General features: G+C 40.9%; 3 protein-coding genes across 5 annotated transcripts; all 3 read left to right on the forward strand.

Moving 5' to 3' along the window:
- Positions 1-259: 259 nt before the first annotated feature.
- Positions 260-2,347, forward strand: LOC130179366 (uncharacterized). Its single transcript, XM_056392296.1, has 4 exons — positions 260-648; positions 771-911; positions 1,039-1,157; positions 1,520-2,347. The coding sequence occupies exons 1-4, from the start codon at positions 360-362 to the stop codon at positions 2,309-2,311; spliced, it is 1,341 nt and encodes a 446-aa protein (XP_056248271.1). The 5' UTR covers positions 260-359; the 3' UTR covers positions 2,312-2,347.
- A 2,709-nt stretch (positions 2,348-5,056) lies between these two features.
- LOC130179494 (adhesive plaque matrix protein-like) lies at positions 5,057-6,207 on the forward strand. Its single transcript, XM_056392510.1, has 2 exons — positions 5,057-6,078; positions 6,156-6,207. The coding sequence occupies exon 1, from the start codon at positions 5,088-5,090 to the stop codon at positions 6,066-6,068; it is 981 nt and encodes a 326-aa protein (XP_056248485.1). The 5' UTR covers positions 5,057-5,087; the 3' UTR covers positions 6,069-6,078; positions 6,156-6,207.
- Positions 6,208-7,314: 1,107 nt separating this feature from the next.
- Positions 7,315-18,324, forward strand: LOC130179495 (schwannomin-interacting protein 1-like). 3 transcript variants are annotated; one of them, XM_056392511.1, is made up of 8 exons: positions 7,315-7,533; positions 7,973-8,221; positions 12,104-12,213; positions 15,494-15,611; positions 15,757-15,963; positions 16,389-16,512; positions 16,774-16,867; positions 17,038-18,324. In XM_056392511.1, the coding sequence occupies exons 2-8, from the start codon at positions 7,982-7,984 to the stop codon at positions 17,087-17,089; spliced, it is 945 nt and encodes a 314-aa protein (XP_056248486.1). In that variant the 5' UTR covers positions 7,315-7,533; positions 7,973-7,981; the 3' UTR covers positions 17,090-18,324. The 3 variants fall into 3 exon arrangements, with proteins under 3 accessions (XP_056248486.1, XP_056248487.1, XP_056248488.1); XM_056392512.1 differs by lacking the exon at positions 7,315-7,533 and having other exon boundaries at positions 7,967-8,221; XM_056392513.1 differs by lacking the exons at positions 7,315-7,533; positions 7,973-8,221 and adding an exon at positions 9,368-9,515.
- Positions 18,325-18,342: the final 18 nt, after the last annotated feature.

The following is an 18,342-nucleotide window of genomic DNA, read 5'->3' on the forward strand; positions in this document are numbered from 1 at the left end:
TGATCGATATTCGAATAGCTAAGGACACCTACAATGACAATCATATCTAATGATAAGAGATAAAATAAGCTATGATACTTAAAGGCTTTATTTATAGGCTTTCTAAATCCAATACAAAAGTCCATACAAGCTCACTCTTCCTCCCCCGTTGCCTCTTCACCCTCTCATTGACACCTTGCCCAGGTGTAATCAACCCCAGATAATTAGAGACCAGGTGATTAGGCTAACTTCTGCAGCTTCTGATTGGCTGTGACAGAATCTGCAGTACCTGCTGCAGGGAGACGTCACAACACAAATAGCCGCGGCAAAGCCAACTATCTCCCAACTGTCAACATTTTCAGGAGTCAACACGCGGCAGAATGATCCGTAAAGGAAAAAGAAAAAGCGCCACAGCTTGCTTGGCTGTTGGTTTTATTCTGGCATGTTATTTGGCGAGAGCGACAGACTGTTATCGACTGAAGAAAACAGAAAGACGAGAAGGGCGAAAGGAAGCCGACGCAGCCAAAACGATAGGTTTCCAAGAAGGGACAATTGTGTTCGGGAGAGTTTTTGAGAAGGGCCTTGAGTCACAAGTCTTAGATGGGACCAGGGAAGTCTCTTCAAATGCTTCTGCGGAGGATGAAGCGGCCTATCAAGCGGATTTTACAGGTAAGCTATAAGGTCTTTGATTTTAATTAAACGTGTTGCTCTGTTAGGTCGCTCACAACCCTCCAAAAATAGTCTCAAAGGGGCTGTGATAAGCACACTCATTTTTGACTGTTTCTTGTCAGGCTGGTCAAAAGGACAAGCACATGATACCAGCTTCCAAGAAGCATCGTGGAAGCGCATGGCGCCTTCCCTGCAGTGTGGTGCGGACCAGCTGAAGTTCAGAGCAATGGGACCTGGAGCTTCACAGTTTGCAGTGGAACAAGGTAAAGTGACAAGGTTCATTAGCTGTAGTTACCATTCATGTGTAACCGCTACACATTTGCACCAGTGCTTGCCTAGTCACATGGAGATCATTATTTATTTATTTATTTTTTTTTTTAACCCCCACAGGAAATGCACCTCCAATGCCTCTGTCCCAGGTCCCTTCCACCTGTGGCTACAGCATGCAGAGGAACTCTCTTGCTCTTGTGATGTTGGTTCCATTTGATGGTTGCAATATGGTTCAAGAGGTAATTGTATTTCCTGAAATAAGTAAAGTGAGATTTGACACTTTGTGGCTAATCCTGACTTATAAAAATTCTTGCAGCATAAATTAGTTAAAATAATTTGTAAAACTTGGAAACCATTTTGATCAATTTCAATCATTGTGTAATTTTGGCAAATTCCAAGCATTGGATGTGTCTCAAAATTAGCAGTTTTAAAACTGCATAACTTGGGTTTTCAATTAAAGATAATTATGGGTGGAATTTTGATAGGCATTTAGTCTAATAGACTAAATGATGCTGTGGATTAATTGATAAACAAATTGTTAGTTGATGCTTCAGTGTAATGTTAACTGGGTTGTTTAACACAGTTCCTTTTTCTTCACAAGGGTGGAAGTTACATGCTGCCGATGCGTTGGCAGGGAATCCCAGTCTCACTCTTGTGCCCCAAACCTGCAGCTCCTGCTGAGCCACCCAGGTACCCTCCATCATACCCTAAGGTGCCCCAGATCCCTTTGATGCCCCATATCCAGCACCCAGAGATGAATCCCAAATTTCCCCCTTATTTCTTTCCACCTTACTCATCTTATCCTCAGTACCCTCCAGCGACAACCATGACAACCACAAAGAAACCAGAACAGAAACCACAAATGCCTAAAATTCCACAATACCCCTCTTTCTTCCCCCATTTTTATCCCTACTTTCCTCCCCCTCTCCCGGTCACAACAGCAGCACCAACCACAACGGCTGCAACAACCACTAGCACTGCAAAGCCAGCAGCAACAGCTCCTCCCCCAGCATTTCCTTTTCCTTTCTACCCACCTTTCTATCCTCCCTTTCCTTGGCCCCTCCCTGGGCCTATGCCAACAACTCCAGCAGCGACAACTACTCCTCCAACAACAACGAAACCTGCTTCTAAACACCAAATGCCACAGTTTCCACCCTTCTTTCCTGTCTATCCTCCATTTCCTCTCTATCCTTTCCCGCCCAATCCTTATTATCCAACCTCTAAGCCACAGACAACGGCAACGACGACAGTGCCAACTACAACCACCACAACAGTGAAAACGGACCCCATACTGACTCAAGTGCCACCACATCACCCACATTTTCATCCACATGTCCACCTTCCACCATTTCCATTTTTACCATATCCCCCTAATTATCCTCTTTCAGGCTAGCCTGCTGAAATGTGTAATAAATGGCTTGAATAATAAGTGGCTGTCAGTCTTTGAAATTCTCTGGGGCAGTTGATGGGTTAATGTGGAAGGTTGCTGGTCTTGCTTTCAGGGTTACTGAAAATTTGTGGGTGTGTGGGGAAGCAGAGGTGAATCAGAGTCCATATTGGAAAAGGGCTTTAATGTTGAAAAAACCAGGAGGCTTTTCATATGTAAAAGAAAATGGCTCTTAATATCAAAAGGCCAGTGCTTTGTACTTCACTTGTCGTTCTGTGACAGGATCCTGGGAGGTCGGCATGACCAAACTCCACACTTATCCTCCTGCCATAATATAGCGCCAAGTGTTTGCTTTTTAAATTAAGTGGTGTTCTTCTGAGTAAGAGTTGGTACTGTTAACTGACATCCTAAACTCCTAAAAGATGAACAACATGTAAGTTCCTAAAGGGAAGTTGAGGATGGACATCAAACGGTTTGAGAAGTGATTTAGCAAACTTCTCAGGCATGTCAGAGCCATGAATTCTCTTTCACCTGTTTACTGTATATCACATTGATTTAAGTTTGACTAATCTACAACTGTTATAATAGTAAGCCATTTGCTGTAAGGGGAAATTAAGCTCATCAATCCTCCATTAATTTGTTGTAGCCAGATCAGAGAATGTGTTCAAATGAAACTAATTTCCAGAGGGTAAAGTGTCTATATTGCTGACTTATTTAAAAAAAAAAAAAAAAAAACTTCCAAACTCCAACTTTTATTACTTTGAGATTTCATTGGGCTTTTTTGAAACTGGAAACATCTCTATATTAAGTATGTTCCATAGTGTGATGTCTGTGGCCTTAAATGGGATGTACATACAGTACAATCTGATATCATGGACATTTCTTAATTTAGATTTTTGCCTCATTTGTTCTTTTATCCCTCTCATTGCTATCCTGCCATCTTGTCTATACTCCAAGTTGTTTTTGCACTGAAATGTCTGCCTGCTAGGCATCTCTTAATGGACACGGGCTTTGTCTATGATTTTCTAAATTGTGAGAATATAGGTACATTCTCAGGGCAAAGAAATCAATTAATTTATAACAGTGAAATTGTTTAATGGCGATCTATTTAGCATTGGCTGGTTTGTACATATTTTTTATTAAGTTATTTCAGCTATTTCCAGACAAAGCGGTCTCATGTTTGTCTGTATTATAACTGTCTGAATATTCACTACTTTGGGTGGCTATGAAATTGCATCAATAATATCAGTAAGTCATCAATAGCAAGCACTGAAACAATATTACGCTGCACACATTCCTGCATGTAATATTTACATAAAATAGAACTGATATACGAATAAAGTCATTACAGTTCCACAAACATTAAAAAAAAAAACTAACTACATATTTCAAGTGTCACAAAGAGTTTGTACTCTTACTCTATATGCTGATAAAATACACTACGAGAGATAAATATTCACATATCTTCACATCAAAAATAAGCTATACTATAAATGGCATGTCTACTAACATCGAAGACTAAACAATCCCACCTGTTGTGACCTTAATTAACACAGGTGCAAGCTGTAGCTGAAGTCAAGTCTGATTGGTTGATTGACTGGTGCAAAGGTGTACTCAGTATAAAAAGCTGTCATTCGGTTATTCTGTTTCATGAGAAAGTGCTTTCCATCTGCTTCAGCCATGCCGCGCCAGGTGTGCAGCTCCAGTATGGCAGGTGAAAATGGACGGCGATGCAGATCATGTCAAACTGCAGCAGTCATACTGCTCCTGTGCTCTTTGGTCCCGAGTTTAACTTCTTTTAGCTTACGAGGGCTCAGCAAAAAAGTTCCACAAGACAAGGTAGTTAATGAGGCTGCAGTGATGGAAATAAGGACAGGAAGCGTTCTCTTCAATGGAAAAGAGCTGAACTCTGAGTCAGGATCAGCCTCTGCTGCTGCCCCAGGTAATGATGGATTGCCGCATGTTGATTCGGATTACTCAGCTAGCACAGGTAAAATTTTACTGCTCAAATATCTGCTAACTTGATGTACTACATGTGAAAATCCATGGAAAAAATACAAGATACTCAAAAACCAAAGGATATGGCCAGTATTAACTTTGTATTTGCTCTTCTACAGAGATGTCTGAGCAGATGTCACAGCTGAAGGACGCCATGGCCAATGAAGCAGCATGGAGGCGCTTGAACTCTACTCTGGATTGTGGTCCAACCAAGATGAAGTTGAAAGCCATGGGACCTGGAGCTGCTCATTTACAGCTAGACATGGGTATTGTAACAAACCAAGCTTATCTGAAGGTGTAAGTTTATGTTGAAGCTGTAGTCACTTAACCTGTAAATGTAGAAAAAATGGGTCTCTTCTCCCTCTTAGGCAATGCACATCCCCTTCCTCTGATTGAGGTGCCTGAAGCCTGTGGCTACTCTGTGCAGCAGAATGCACTGGGTCTTGTTTTGGTTGTCCCCTACAATGGCTGCAATGTGATACAAGAGGTAAACCCTTATCCCCAATGAACTAACTAGCTAAAGATTTATATGGTGGCAAAGGGGCAAACAAATGCTAAAGGTATTTAAGTAAATGTTTAATGTCATCCAGCAAATGTGTATGCAGCTTCAGTTTACTTCTAAATGCTACTTGTATGGGATTATTTAATGGTCTGTAAAATGAAGTTGAAACTACCTTTTTTACAAACTATTAACAGCCAAGTTGCTTGTATATTCCTGTTTCAGAATGGAAACTATGTGGTGCCAATGAGTTGGCTGGAGACTCTAGTGAAATTAACCTGCCCCATGTCACCAAGTCCTGATGCAACACCTGCTTCAACTCCCCCCAAGCCTGCTCAGCATCCCTGGAAGCTTCCTTTCCCACAGAGGCCCTGGAGCCTGCATCGCCATAAACGACAAGCGAATCTGCCCACTTCCATCTACGATCCTAGAAGTCCATATTATCCCTATTTGTATTACTATTTAATGTATATGAGACAAACCCCTACCAGTGCTCCTCCTACAACTACTGCTAAGCCTGATGTGACTACCAAGCAACCTCAAATTAAGCCTCCTGCATATCCTTACAATCCATACTACCTGTATTACCCTTATTACATTAACTACCCCTATTACCCTTTTCCAAATCTCCCAGTCAGGACCACTGTGCCCCCAGCCACTACCACTGGACCTGGCACTATGATGCCCACAGCCTCAACTACCAAGAAGCCTCAAACACCTTCATTCCCCTATTACCCTCCATATTTTTACCACCCCTACTACCCTCCAATGGGACAACAGTTCCCAGGAAACGGCTCTGAAATTTACTACTACCCAATCATCCAGCATTTCTACGGAAAGCCTCCATACCCATCAAATCCAAAGCAAACAACTACTCGGCCTCCAACCCCAACAACTAAGCCTGGTGACTCCAGCCCTACGAAAGCGCCCACAACTGCCTCAGCTCCCACAACTGCTTCTGCTCCAACTACACAAACTACACCATGTGCCCATAAAACGACGACAACCAGCAGTAGCAAATATCCAGGCCCAATGAGTCCATATGTTCCTTACAACCAGCTCGCCTTCATTCCATATGTTGAATACAAATACAATAAGGCTGGCAAACTCCCAGAGTACCAAAAATACATGCCTCAAGCTGGTTACAAATCTGGACCACAGGCACGAGCATATCCAGGCTTTGACCACTGGCAACCTGTGCCATGGTTTTCCCACAAAGGACAAGACTTCCCTCTATTTGAAAATCAACAACCTAAAGAAGTCTGAACTACAAATGGTAAGCATAACTTGTGTATATTTGTATTATGAATTTTTAAGAGTCAAGTTTCTCAACCACAACTAACTGTCTTTCAGGGGCTGGTGTCCTGTAATGCAGAGCATTCAATAAAACATGTTTTACTTAGAACCTGGTCTCATTCATGTGTCATCTGTAATGCAAGTCATGGTGCTAAACTTCTTTGCACATCTCAGGGGCCCACAACACACAGTGGTAGGACAAGTAATTCCACTTAAATAATCAGCACTATTCTAGTTGAGATGAACTCTTAATGTCTAGTGACTTCTGAAATTTGGTTTCCAAGCAACACTGGCTGGGTGACTTCACTGATGTCCTTCATAAACTGCAGTTGCATTCCTCTGCAGAGGTTGCTAAACACAATGAGCCTCAAATTTGAGATTTTATGCAAAGGCTGCCTTAAACTGAATATCCTAATCTAGCCCCGAGAAAGAAACCTGGGACCCTGAACAATGGGTTGCTGTGTGTGTGTGTGTGTGTGTGTGTAATACTCTACAATGAAATGCCATACTGCACAATGTCTTTGCAGTAGTTAACTCTTAAATGTGTTACTACTTCAGTAGTTTCCATGATCAGAAAATTATAAACCTAATCATAAATCTAAGTTATGCAGTAGCATCTGAAGTAGAAAAATTGGAAATTGGTGAAATACATGTGTGGTAAAGCTGGCTGCCTCATTCTGCTTTGTCCTGGATTTTAACATTAAAATGTTTTCTCACCTATGTACTATACACAAGACTCCATCTGTTGCACCAGTGAAGCTGCCAAAGCAAGACTGTTGTACCAAACAACTTGGAGATCGGGAGCAACTTTATGAATGTGAGTGTCGCAGAAAAAATCTGTTAAGCTTTCTTTTTGTACAAATTTTTTTTTTTTTTTTTTTGGGTTATGATTGTCTTTTTTTTTTTTTTTTTCAAATTTTTTCTGCTTCTAAATAATTTTGCTTCTGATTTTGTGTGAAACCCACTGCTCCTGTGCACTCATGCAGTGCACACACACACCCAATTCTGTCTGTTCCTATATATTTCCACATGGCGGTATCTCCTCTGGTCATCTCGTGACAACACACACATACACACAGATCTACACACATCACTGAAACTAAACCACACGAGACAACAGGGAGACGTGCAGTGTTGGTCTCTTTGGAAGAAGCATGGATGCTCGTCTGTATTTTTTCCTTTTCATTTACTAGAGCTCTTTGGTGTTAGTTGGCTAGAATTACAGAGCACTGAGCGCAGGAACATGAACTATTCTGCAGAGGAGCAAGAAATCCTAAAATTCATCCTTGAGCAGTCATCATACAGTCTCTGTCCAGCATGGGAGAAGCAGTCATCTTTTTATGCACCGCTGTGCTTATCTCTGTTTTGCTATAACTGCTGCTTTTGCACTTTTACTTCAAACATCTTAAGGAGTGGTTGCATTTCTACAATGTAGGTGAGTGCAATGGACTGCATGTGATATATATGATTAGAATTTTTCATTTTAAAGGTGAAAGGAAATTTAGATGGTAGAGTGTACCAGTTATGCATTTGTGTTTCAGAAAATTTGGAGGACTTTATGTTGTTTCATGACTTCTATTTACATAGAAAAATTCAAAAAAAGAGAGTACAGACAGAGATAGAGCACACAGTGTCTGCATAAGAAATGTTTAAACAGTTTGATGTTTAAGCCCATGTGACAGCTCTATTGATCAGTTAATTTTATCTGTAATATCACAGAAAAATTAAAGACACCATGGAAATTAAAGAGATTGATACTGCCTTCATTCAGGAGGTTGATTTCAGTCCTCACCTCCGAATATCCTCGGTCTATCTTTATCCATATTCCCAGCCCCTCCCCCAAACATGACATTTGTCTCACCCACTCGACACAGTTTGTCTTCATGGAGGACTTTGATGTGGACATGGATGAGGAAGAGGAGGGAGAAGTACTCATGAGAAAGGCCAAAGCAGGTCACTGGTGGGAGGACTGTGGAGATGGCAACTGTGACATACAGCTCCAGAGAGGAGGAAGAGGCTGCATGGTCAACAGCCGCAGCTGGGCTGAGGAGCTCAAGGATATCTTTGCACCACAGGTTGAAGACTGTTACAGTGGAGGGCGAAGCAGACTCTCCAGCATCTCTGTGAGTGATTGACTTAACTCTTTTCCGGTCTGAGCCACACAAGCACTGAATTCCTCCCTCTTGAGTCCACTTGTTTTGATAAATTCTCTTAACCAGAGGAGATAGGATAAAGAAAAGTCCAGGTTTCTCCAAATAAGACATCTCAAAGTATTAGAAAAACAAAAATTAAAAAAACACTATCTCAAGTCAAGGCTCAAGATTAAAAGGAAATGAAATTAGCAAAAACTGATGATATACAATATAGAACAATGTGTACCCAATTGCATTGGCATTCCCAGGCTATGGTATATTTGGTTTCTGTATATATGTAGATACAATATATGAACATGATGGCCTGGGAGAAATGCATGGCCTGAGGATATTTGGCCCCTGATGCTGATGAAGGATGAAAGATGATTCAGAATGTTGTGTGGTCTAATCATCCCACTGCTGCATTGTGACACAGCAATGTGGGAACTAACTGTGAGTATGAGTGCGTGTATTTGTACGCGTGTGTATTTGTGTTTCTGTACGCACGTGTGGGCATGTGCATCCTGTTTCCTCCTTGTTTCTCTTACGGCTCATCACACTGAATCCGTGATGTGGAATGTGGCTGGAGGAGATTCCTTTAGGAGACAAAACAAACAGATATAATGTATAATTAAAAAAAAAAATTCACCACTCTGCTTCAGGCCAGGTCGCAGACGCCATGGTCAGTGTTGCTACAAAAGCACTGACATTTATTAGAGGAGCTCTCATTGATCAGCTGCTGCCTAGTTAATGCTCTTGTTTTCCAGTGTTGCAGTCTCATTTATCAGACTATGTTTAGCCTGGCCTTTTAGCCCACCACATCACCCTGCCCTTATTTCTGTAAATCTATAGCATCTGTCTCCTCCTATCTGGACACAGATTTCTAGCAGCTGCTATTTGTTCCTTTCTCTCCAATAAAGAGAAGATATAGAGGAGAAACCGAGAGAGAGAAAGTATGTGAGGAAGATGGAGGAATAGATAACAGATCAGGAGAGCTGTGGCAGCACTGAGCAGCCTCTCCCCTCCCTACTCCATTTCTCTCTCCTCCTCCGCTTCCGTCTCTTCCCACTCTTTCCTCTCCTGCTTGCACATTAACCCCCCCCCCCCCCCCCCCCCACTGCCTCTTTCCTCCCTCCCTCCCTCCCTCCCTTGCTCTCCTGCACGGAGCTGCAGTATATGAGAGGGTCTCCTGGGTCTAGCTTCACTGCAGTGTAGAGAAGGGCACGGCAGCTGGTTTAATACAATGCGATGAAGGATGGTGCACCAGGAGAAACGCGTTTACCAGGTGTGTGGATTTGTGTTTGTGTGCGGTGGTGTGTAATTCGGAGGGTGTAGCATACGTAACAAAATATTTACAGGTATACATGATAGGTATCCATCATGGGCGTGCTGCTGTAGATGAATCAGCCATACTGGATGAGTGGATGTGTGATTGTAAAGGGAGTGGGTGTGTTCATATGTGATATTCACCTGCTTATCCTTTTTTTTACATCTCTTCTGTGATATTAGAAATAATTCCATCTCAATGTGTGTGATGTTTATAAATCATAACATGCTTTTTCCCATCTTTTATTAATGAAATCATTCTGTACCATTTACAGTGACCATAAGGCTCTTTTACTGTACCACATACTTTCTTCTGGAAGGATGAAATAGGCTCTGTGTGAATCTGTGTGTATGTGTGTGTATCTGTGTGTAGACGGTATGCAGGTAAGGAGGTCATACAGTAGTCTGAAGCGGATGAGCAGGAGGCAGAGCGTTGGCTGGGAGAGTGAAGGCGATCAACTGTGATTTATGCTCTTACATCACAGCCTCATCTAATGATGCGTCACTGAAAACGTGTGTGTGTGTGTGTGTGGGGCCTGTTTTTCGGCAGGTTATTTAGAGAGAGAACCCTGACACACAAGAGACACATCTCTAATTTTAGCAGTGTTATTCAATGGCGGTTGGTGATAGGTGTTTGTGTGCGTGTGTGCGTGTGTGTGTGTGTGTGTGTGTGTGTGTGCGTCACAGGCACACACACAAGTAGGCAGCCTTAGGTCATGTGGAAATTTGGCATACAGTCCCATAATATAAAAATACTTTCCCCATGGTGCCAGTATAGAAAACCATGCTGTGCTGAGGCATTTTGTTCGGCATTTCTCTGCATCAAGACAAAAACTGTGAGACTTTGAATCCTACGCAGCTCAAACGACCTAAAAATGTTTGTAGTTGACAAAAAGAAATGAGGGCAGCTACAAAGTGGAAGCTGAGATGACGTGAAGATGATAAATGATACAGGGAAGGATGTAAAATGAAGAAGTAAGAGAAGAGAATGAGGAGGAAGAAGAGGAGGAGGAGAAACTACATGAGACACCATGCCTGGAGATGAATATGAGGAGAGGAGCCAGTCAAAAGAGACGAGTCACATAGGGGAAGTTGTGAAACACCAGCGCAGAATGACGCGGTTACATTTTTAACCACTTTACTCTCAAGTTAGTCAAGTCAGAGGATAATTGATGACTTACTGATGTTATACTCTCCTGGTTGCAAGTGATTACCAAAACCCTTAAAGAGTTGTTGATTTCTATAATTGGCTGAAAAAAGGAGAAGTGTGGTTTATATCACAATCACTGTAGGCTGAAAAAGATGCATTAGGGATGCTTTGTGGACCTGTAAAGAGAAAGGAAGTACTGTACTGTACACTTTCCCTCCATGTTGAAACAAGATGTCATCAGGGTTAAAGGTCCTATTTATAGGCTTTGCTATTACTTCACAGCCAACATTAGTATTAATAGCTGAAGAAATGTTGCGAGTTCAGCATATAACTTAATTCCTTTACTTGCTGTCTCCGGCGGTGGAAAGCATCCCTCTTGTTTTGCTTCTATTTCTCTCACTTCTTTCCTTGTACTGAATTAAGCGTAACCAGCTAGCCCTGGCCCAGTCAGACTGTCTTGTCACTTTCCGATACCGAGTCACTAACAGGAGGGTATTTGTACCACACTTCTAAAACCGACCTGTGCTGAAATCTCAGCTCAGCACAAACCCCACCCCTTTGCACATTTTTGGATTATCCAGGAGTTAGGTGGAGACAGTTACTGCCAAGATGGCGATGATGGAACACCCAATCTTAGCTTTAAAACCGCTCTTCAGAAACCTATGGGTGACGTCAAAGAGGCTACGTCTATACACAGTCTATAGGTACAGCCAGGCTATCGGCAGGTCTCTGAACTGTGGGAGGAAATCAGCGCACATTGATGTGAGAGAACTGCCTTTTTAATCACCATAAAATGCAGTCTAGTATTTTTTGTAGTGCCTGTATGACAAGCATAGCCAGGCTTTAGAATTTTACACGGACTATTTAAATGTGATATTTTTGGTTAAGCGACTATTTACAGACAGATTAAGTAGTGCAAGTGGTGATGTGTGCACCTATTATTTGAGCTCATGGAGGAGTAGAAGAGAAGGCACAGAACCCATCTTTATAAATATGTTAGCTATGCTCTGATAGAGCAGTTAACATATTTATAGAATCATAATGGCAATGTCATATGTGATCTCACAGAAGGTTTATCTTAATATGTGAATGGCAGGAAATTGGATTGCATGACTTTGCTGCATTCTTTTCAGCTACACCTTCCTCTACATTATCCATATTTGCCCCCCCCCCCGTTTCTTTTCCTCGTTTTTCCTTTTATCCTCCTTCCAACCAGAAAATGCTTTTGTACCATACAAGTATTTATAGCTCAAATTTAAATGGCATTTTACACACTCAGCTTAATAATTCTTCCCACGAGTGTGTCCTACTTGATCAATGAAGCAGAAATAGCAGCACAGCCACAGAACTTTTATTAATATTCTTTATATTCATGTATTTTTCTGGGTTTCTGGCAGGCCCAGAGGAATGAGAGAGAGTCCATCAGGCAGAAACTTGCCCTTGGCAGTTTCTATGACGACGAGCCAGTCATCTACACCAGCTGCAGCAAGAATGGCCCATCCTCCCGGTGGGTTTGAATTGAGTGTGTGTGTGTACAAGTGTGTTACGGTTTGATCAATGTAGCTTTTTGAAGGTTGGCACCGATATTTTTGTGCTTTAGCTGCTGACAGCTGAAACTTTAACTCTATAGATCTTTTCCATATTTTAATCTGGGAGTAATGTCACAGAAACAGTTATACACTGATTCCATTAATTAACAGAAAACATTATTAATCTATTTTAAAGCCTGAATATAAAACTTAATTGTAGGTTTTGTAGCCAGTACATGTGTGCTGTGCCATATTTAGACCAGGCCTGTACAAGGCACTTAATCAAACACTTGCTCATCATAGTGACTAATAAAGTAATATGTCATTATCAGCCTACCTTTGTAACAACTTTGACCATGTATCTCCAAATTTTGTGATTTTGAATTTTTCAGACAAAGTGAAAGGTAATGTATGGATAGAGGAAAAGTTTTTTCTTAGCTCTTAAAAGTTGGCTTTTTTGGAAATACGTGGTTTTCAAAGGACTAGGATGTAGCATTCTCCATTCACCTCAGTGGCCTGTTTTGAAAGATTTGCAGTAGCTTGAGCTCTGTCTACATGTCAAATACAGTTGCAGCAGCAGTTATTTAACAACCAGCAGAGGGAGCTGTTCAGTAGCTCAGCTAAGTAAAAACTATACTACACACACACACACACACACACACACACACACACACACACATACATATATATACATATATATATATATATATATATATACACACCTATTATAAAACTGACTGCAATACTGAAGGCATTAAGGGCAAATGACAGTAAATGATAGATGGCCCTTAATCATGAATCATGAATCCATGAATCATGTAGTGGAGAGTGCAGTGCAGTGCAATAGGAGAGGTTACGTAAATGAGTTGAATTACCTTGTGCTTGTGTCTGTGTCAGACTTGTAAAAAAAAAGGAATGAAGGATTCATTTAACAGATAATGCAAAAGGAAAGTGAAAGGTTTCCCGGTAAGCCAGTCCGTCATTGGACTGAATAATAACTAATTTCCATTAGCACCAGAACAAAAAAGTACCAATATGGAAAGAGCATGCACAGATGAGGTGGCACAGTGGTTAACCTCTATTACGTGACTAGCTGCTGAGACAGAAACCTAGCGATGCCCCAGCTTCATGAGTCAGACAAACATTAAAGAAATTCTCATGGTGGGCTATGGATTAGATATTTAGTGTAAAAATGAGATATCTCCCACTGAAATATATGTCACCAACTGCTACAAAAAGCATCAAATGTAAACAGATTATAACATTTTTCATCTCCATCTCCTTTTTTTTTCACCTGTAAGGTATAGCGACTTGATTTATCTATATGTATATAAAAAAATGATAATAAAATATTATAATACATTTTTTTTTACAAATACAAATAATGTTTGACAAATAGATTTTTAAAAGAATATTTTGTTTTCATTCCAAAAATGAATATAAATATAAATAGATTGTGTTATAGAGTAGAAACCAAGAAATCATTTTCTAATGAAATTGATATGTTATGTTTGTAAATGAGGTTTTGGGTATTCACAAACACATGCATGCAGACGCAGTGGAGTTGCATTACATCAGACACAAGTTGGTTAACCAAAGCCACTACACCTACAACACCACGCTGCTTTCTTTTCATGACAACTTTGACCTCTAGTAACTTTCTGCCACTTTGAGTCTTTCATTGGAGGGGGCGTATATGTTAAACAATGGTCCCTCCCGCTCCTCCCGTGGTAATCGCTACTGTTTGGGGGAAGTGCAGTTCTGTCTGTGGTCCAAATGCCTTTGAAAGAAGAAGTGATGCCTTATATAAACCCAGGGCTGTGATTGGTGTTTAAGGAGTCATGTGACCTCCACTGGAAGTTAAAAAAAAAAAGTGCACACCCTGGGATTTAGTTTGGGGTGGAAATTCCAACACCACCCTGTCCATGGTTGTGAGATTTTGTATATGTTATTGTTCTCATCCTGGTGTAGAGGGGGGATACTTTGGGTTGTTAGGTTATTTCAGTCAGACTATCATGATCTGGAAATGGATGAATTGTGTTTTGAGCTCCTGGAAAGGTTGAGGTTTCAATGGATTCTGTGTAACTGCTGGTCACACACTGTTTCTCTGTGACCAAGGACCATGTTATGTTTGTGACTTTCATTTTGTTTCATCAAAGATTTCATTTGCTTTTGTTCCTACTTGATTATGTCACACTTTGTGACACTACTGACATCAGTGCACTTAATGGCCACACACAAGATTTTGGAACCCGGCTGCAGGGATTTGCTGCGTGAGGTCAGGCTGGGCACTTACGTTAGGCGATGAGGTCCAGGGTTACAGTTGATGTTGATACTGACAGTTGATGTTCCTGCTGGACTGCTGGATGGGGTTGAAGTCGGAACTCTGCGCAAGGCAGTCAAGTTCTTCCACACCAACTCTGAAACTGAATAGAAGAGAAGAGAGACCATTTCTTTATGGACCTCACTTTGAAATGCTGCAGCATTAAGATTTCTCTTTTACCTAACCCAAACCATGAAAAGCAGCCTGAGACCTTGTGTTTTACCAAAAAGCGATAAAAAGTTTGCCAGTGGTCAGTCATCTCCACCATTAATCCCATGAGCATCTTAAAAAAAGAGGTCATTAGTTTAAGGAGTATTTAGAATTGTTGGTGTGAGCATGTCACAACCTGCCATTGCCGAAAAGAAAAAGAAATACTTGAGCTTCTTTTAGAAAGACAAAACAACAGTGCTCTTCCTCTTACACTGTACAAAAAAAAATCCAGCTGATTCCCCATTGAATCTGGCATATTATATACACTGTAGAACAGAGAGCTACAAAACATTTTGATAAAAGATGTGCCATTTTGTGGGAATTACAGTAATTACCTGAATTAAATGTGTTTTTTATTATTCATGTTAGAATTCTACAAACGTTTGAACTTTTTTTCTCAAACATTTCCTGGCCTTTCCAGTTTTCACTCCTTTCTTCATTATTGAATATGCACAATTTCACCTTATGTATAAATACCTTTAAGGATCATCTTGTTGAGGACATATTTTAAAGATCTAAATTCATACCAGGTCCTACATGCTGTCGATGTTTTATTTAATGTGGTTTGTTTTTTTGTGTGTAAACAAACTCAGTAGCTACAATCAATCCGTAGTTTCCTTCGTCTCCCTATAGGTTTCATGATGACTAGAAGATATTTTGAGGGTCTGACTGAACATCCACATTTTCTCTCTCATGTTCTTCACCCTTTGTGTTTTTCTTCTCAGGCTGCAGGGCGGTGTGAACCTGCAGGTGTGTTTCGTTAATGACAGCAGCAGTGACAAAGACAGCGATGCTGAGGACAGCAGGACAGAGACCAGTCTGGACACACCGCTGTCACCTGTGGTATGCACGGCTTAAATGTCATCTCGGTGTTTGTATGTGTGTTTCTGTCTCGTCCCACTACTCTCATTGCTCATTGCTCTTTGTAATGACTGAGAACCACATGAGCAGTTATGTCATGATTTCACCTACACTACTTCCTCTCCAGAGCAAGCAGAGCTCTTCGTTATCAGACCGGGACACGGCGGAAGAGGACTCAGACCCGTTAGATGACTGCAGCGGGTTCTGGCGGGTGCAGCGGCGACTGCAGGAGGAGGCCCGGGTGGCACTAGCTCTAGCTCGACCCATGGCTCGCATGCAGGTGGAGGTGGAGAGGCAGATCCAACTGCACAGACGTTCACCTGTGGCTGACTTGGTTAGTCAGTGAGAGATAGAAACACAGATCAGGGATTTGTGTCTGTGTGTGTGTGTTGCTCTTTACAACTTCAATAAAAAAAATGTGTTTTAGGAGATGATTCAGGGCAAAAAAATATCCAAAAGTAAGAACAGAATGACTGACTGTAAGTTGCTGTTACAGTAAACACAACACAATAAATATTACATAAAGGACTTGCATGGTCTGACCAGAAGGTCAGTCAGGGTTTAAAACTGGACACATGTGTGTGTGACCAAGAGGAAACCCCAGATACTGATGAACAAAAGAAAGTTTGTCCTACTGTTGATGGATGAAGCACATTTGCAAACGCAGATAGACACATACATGTAGATACAGTTGCCTTTATTGATTTTGCACATTTTGATAAGCATTTTTTCCCTGTCTGTGTGTGTTTTCGTACGCAGCTTCCCCATTTGCCTCACATCAGCGAGGGTTTGATGAAGAGGAATTTGAGGCGAGGTGACATGAGGGACATGAGTCTCGGACAGCTGCAAGTCATCACAAATGACTTACACTCACAGATTCAGAGTGAGTAGAACAGACACACACAGAGCAAACACAGAGATACACACAGACAAATCTCATCTGGAAGTATTTGATAAACTCAATAAATCCCCCGTTCTTACATTTTGATGGAATATCATCGTTGGCAGTTATAGTTCAAAATATGGGCGTTTTCTAACATTTCCTCCTACAATTCCTAAATTCCTTTTCCTCCTAATTTTATAGTGACACCCTCAACAATGCATTGGTCTCTAGTGAATTGCTAATCTATATTATCTTACACAGGTTTAAATGAGGAGCTGGTGCAGTTGCTGCTGATGAGGGATGAGCTTCATGTAGAGCAGGACGCTATGTTGGTGGACATAGAGGACCTCACCAGGTGAAGCTCTCACCTCACTGTCTGTTTTTTGTCTTTTTAATATCTGTCAAATTCTCCCTCTCTACTTTAAATACTGTCAGAGATGAGCGGTCCGTAGAAGCTGTATTCGGACGTTCACTGGGTGTCATGCTGTGCTCATTCTAATGTACTTCTTGTGTTTATCGCGACAGGCACGCCCACAGCCATCAGCGGCACCAGGCAGACAAAGCTATGTCTAAATAAAACACCCTGTCTTCACGTGTGTCTGTCTGCACGCCACCCAACCCACCGCTTCATGGACTGTCACCACTGTTACCAACGAAACTCCATATCTGTGCTGACCGTTTTCTGGAGAGATCAATGCAAGATATAGTATAACACACACATAATGTGTCGCACCACAACACAGGATGTTGTCAAAGGACAGGCGTGATTGCTGTTTTCAGTATGTGTGGGCTTTTCACTTCCACTCGGCATGATTAATCATAGTATATTTCACAGAATTAGGGGAATCCTCTTGACACTGATTTACCTCTTCATTATTTTGCACAGTACACTCATGTATGTTAAAGCTGGGTCAGAGGGAGCCCCTAAGCATCTTTTTTTCTCACTTATCTCAAAGAGGATGATGATTTTCAGGGGCCACACCTAACTGAAATGAAGATCAATTAACATCGTCTTTTGTTTGTCTCTATAATGATCAAGAAGATTTGTCCGTTCTTCTGTAGATATGCAGTATTTACCAATTTCATTACTTTCTTTTCACTTAGAGCACTGTGTCAACACTGTTTAACACTGAATTTCACTATAATAACGTCTACTGTCTGAGCAACAGAAAATAACACTCTGCATCTGTGCTCATGTAAAGCTTAGCTTCACAGAGGTCTTGATCACTTAGGCACAAAATTTGATGTAACAGTTTCCACCTGCTTTAAATATGTATTAAGAGCTAATTTGGACCACATTTTGAATTTTATTTAGACAAATTTATATTCGTCAAATGTGGTGATACTTGAAACATTAGACAAAATGACAAGATGTGAGTTCAAAAATTATTTTGGGTTAATATATATAGATAGAGGAGGCAAAAGGGGAGGCATGTTGACATGAAGAGCCTCTTAATAAAAATATGCAATGTGATTTTTGTCATGCTCAATTTACCAATGCTGAAAGTTTAACATTAAAAAAACAATATATTAATAAATCACAGTCTAAGTATATATCTATTTTATCTGTTGAAAAGGTTTATGGACATACTGTATGTAAATGTTACAAGATACTTTATTATAAGGATGAGGATCATGCCTTGTTATCTGGCTGTGTTTAGGTGTTTTCACTCTCAGCTTTTTAAGAATGTCAATTAACACAAAGTTAAACTTTCTTTTTCTATTGTTTGCTCTGTTGATTAATGTACTGTATAATGATTGTAAAAAAAAAAAAAAAAAAAAGGCCAATAATAAATGTTTCAATGGTGTGAACTTTGTCTCTATTTGGCC

This window comes from Seriola aureovittata, chromosome 12, assembly GCF_021018895.1.
Source record: "Seriola aureovittata isolate HTS-2021-v1 ecotype China chromosome 12, ASM2101889v1, whole genome shotgun sequence".
Lineage (NCBI taxonomy): Eukaryota > Metazoa > Chordata > Actinopteri > Carangiformes > Carangidae > Seriola > Seriola aureovittata.

What these genes read in the sequence shown, in the direction of transcription:
- LOC130179494 (XM_056392510.1), top strand. Translation starts at nt 5,088, where the DNA reads ATGTCACCAAGTCCTGATGCAACACCTGCTTCAACTCCCCCCAAGCCT.
- LOC130179366 (XM_056392296.1), top strand. Translation starts at nt 360, where the DNA reads ATGATCCGTAAAGGAAAAAGAAAAAGCGCCACAGCTTGCTTGGCTGTT. An exon ending in CTATCAAGCGGATTTTACAG is followed by an intron (nt 649 to 770) that starts GTAAGCTATAAG and finishes GTTTCTTGTCAG; the next exon opens with GCTGGTCAAAAGGACAAGCA. An exon ending in GTTGCAATATGGTTCAAGAG is followed by an intron (nt 1,158 to 1,519) that starts GTAATTGTATTT and finishes TTTCTTCACAAG; the next exon opens with GGTGGAAGTTACATGCTGCC.
- LOC130179495 (XM_056392511.1), top strand. Translation starts at nt 7,982, where the DNA reads ATGGAGGACTTTGATGTGGACATGGATGAGGAAGAGGAGGGAGAAGTA. An exon ending in GTTCACCTGTGGCTGACTTG is followed by an intron (nt 15,964 to 16,388) that starts GTTAGTCAGTGA and finishes TTTCGTACGCAG; the next exon opens with CTTCCCCATTTGCCTCACAT. An exon ending in GACATAGAGGACCTCACCAG is followed by an intron (nt 16,868 to 17,037) that starts GTGAAGCTCTCA and finishes TTATCGCGACAG; the next exon opens with GCACGCCCACAGCCATCAGC.